At 40.9% G+C, this 2767-nt stretch overlaps 1 protein-coding gene across 1 annotated transcript; it reads right to left on the minus strand.

Annotated features, from left to right (window-relative positions):
• Positions 1-1308: 1308 nt before the first annotated feature.
• Positions 1309-1674, minus strand: LOC147450439 (uncharacterized). The gene has a single exon (XM_086520463.1). It carries the CDS (start codon positions 1672-1674, stop codon positions 1309-1311), a length of 366 nt encoding a protein of 121 aa, XP_086376589.1.
• Positions 1675-2767: the final 1093 nt, after the last annotated feature.

Here is a 2767-nt window from a genome sequence, read left to right on the forward strand (position 1 = left end):
TTCTTTTTGTGGGTTTTTTAGCTTGCTTTAGCAATCACATGTACATGCACTGCAAGTCGCTAGTCTAGTGACAACTGTCGGGCTACTGTAAGTACCCGTGAGTGAGTTTTTTGAAGCGATACTTGTATATAACTTAAACTCATGTGCAAAATTAAAAAAGTTCATACAAGCTCCAGAATTTTGCAGGTTTGAGCTCTTTGTGCCTCCTTGATGGTTTCTATTGCAATTTTTGCCCCCGCCTTGCCTACTCTACGTGTAGTCGTGTTAGGATAGCTCCCTGTTCGCATCAATTTTTCATGTAGCGGCATGTAGATTCAAATTTGGTCATCTTCAGATTTCTCGACAGTAATTTTTCAAGCTTTCTCTCAAGCTTTAAAGTGCCCCAATTGGAGTTGTGCTCTTCAGGTTACGACTAGTTCTCTGCAGGGTTATGGCTATGGCAGCCTAGTGGCAAATTGTGTACAGGCAGATTGGGAGGGCATGTATCTAAGAATTGTGGTATTGATGTTGAATTTGTGTATTTTTTATGTCCAATGATGAAAGGAAATGCCCTTGTCTTATTATGCATTGGCCGGCGTGTGCTGTAAATCCATGCTTTGGTAGGGTTTTGCTCCTATGTGACATAGTCTCTTGGGTGGTCGACGGCAAGTAAATTCCCAAGGGGACTACTCTTGCTGAAAGTGTGGTGTTTCAAAGGGATTTTCCAAGGCTTTTGGTGTTCTTGTAGTTCTCATTCAACGCTCTTGGGTGACATCGCTATAGAGGTGTTTCAGTTTGCTTGTTTCCCAACAGCGCCATAAAAGCTCCACCACTTACCGTTCCTAGAGTTCTGTGCACCGCAAGTGACGTGGCATACATACATCGGACAATACTTTCTCTTGTCTTTGAAATGATTACCACTGATAGTCCTTTCGACCGTTGTTTCCCTAAGAACTGATATTGGTGTCCATACTTTTTTGGTTCTGGTCTAGACAGGGTTTGATCGCACTGGTACTGTTCTGGCTTTTTGACTAGTTCTAGAATTGGTTGTACATGGAAAAGACCTAAAATAGTTGATTTTGGATTTTCCCGGTCTTCGGCTCCCAGACCATCAATGCGCGTTTCCCTGGCTTCTGAATAATAGAGCTTGATTTTAGCTCCATTATATACCCCTGGCAACAATAATCCAGACAGATCTTTCAACCTTACCGTGCCATTTGAGAACACCCAATCAACTTCAAATGGTCCTGCCCAAGCTATCTTTAAGTTTGGTTTCTTAGGGCCTAATATTTACTGATATAAGAGAGCCAGATCGCCTTTCTGAAACTATCAGACCTTAATTTGTCTGTCATGCCCGTGTTTCCTTCTTTGCTGAACAATTTCTTGTTCTAGCATAGCCCTCTGTCTCAAGTCATGTAGATGTGTTAGCTCTTCCAGTCTCTTTTCTAGATTGTGATTAAAATCCAGGCCATGCTCAACGGCCATTCTGAGACTGGGTATGACAAATTCCATAGGTACAATAGCTTCAGTGCTATACACCATTCTAAATGGTGTTAACCCGGTGGTGTCCTTATAAGCTGTTCTATATGCCCATAAAGCAGTTTGAAGTTTCAAGTCCCACTGCTCTGGCTTTTTCTGCACGATCTTGGTAAGGATAGTCTTGAAAGTCTTGTTTACTGGTTTCCACTTGCCCATTGCATCTAGGATAATAAGGTGTTGATTTCTGATGCTTGACTGAAAGGAGATCCATGAGAATATTCATAGTGTCATTTATAAAGTGTGTACCTTGGACTGACACAATCTCCACAGGACATCCGTATCGGCGGACAATATTCTCAAATAGGGACCTAGCTGTGGACTTTGTTGTGTTGTCGGGAAGAGCCTTAGCCTCAACCCAGTTAGTCACATAATAGGTATCCATCAATATATATCTATTCTTCCTAGGGGTAATGTTTTTGAATGGCCCCATAAAATCCAAACCCCATTTCATGAAAATAGCCAGTGGCTGGACTGGTATTAAAGGAGTCATGTCTGCTGCTGTGGGTCTGCCCATTCTTTGGCATATATCACAGGTTTTTCAAAAGCTTCTAACATCAGATATTAAAGTCTACCACCATAAACCAGCCTACAAAATATTCTTGAAAGTAATATCAGTAGAAAAATGTCCACCAGATTCCCCATTATGTGCCTCTGCAATAACTTGCCTTCTACCTTCCATATGCACACATCAACGAAGAATCCCATCGACACCCAATCTGTAGAGTGAGCCGTTGATGATAGTGAACTTTATGATAGTGAACTTAAGGCTTTTAATAACCAGATCCTTCTTTTGATTCTGAGTCCAATCATCTAGGAATCCTCCCTTAGACAAGAACTGATATACTTCATACAATTTTGGATCAATTGACTTTGCCACTTTGAGCTGAAAAAGTTCTACATCTACCGGTTCGTCTCTTAAAGACTCCTTAGAGTAGCCTTCTATACTCCTGGATAGGAAATCAGCACCACAATGGTTTTTTCCAGGTTTATGGAAAATACAAAATTCAAATTCCATGAGGAACATCATCCACCGTATTAGCCTGCCTTGAATAATGACTTTATTAATAAAAAATAATAAGGCTTGATGATCCACATAGAAATGAAACAACTTGCCCAGCAAATAATGTCTGAATTTGGTGGCATTAAAAACCATCCCTAAGGCTTCTTTTTCAGTAGTTGTATATCCTTGTTCAGCTTGACTGAACCTGCGAGACTGGCAAAGTATACCGGATAGTCAGTTCTTCCTTCT

The sequence above is a fragment of the Adiantum capillus-veneris genome, chromosome 9 (assembly GCF_014529385.1).
Source record: "Adiantum capillus-veneris isolate H3 chromosome 9, ASM1452938v2, whole genome shotgun sequence".
NCBI lineage: Eukaryota > Viridiplantae > Streptophyta > Polypodiopsida > Polypodiales > Pteridaceae > Adiantum > Adiantum capillus-veneris.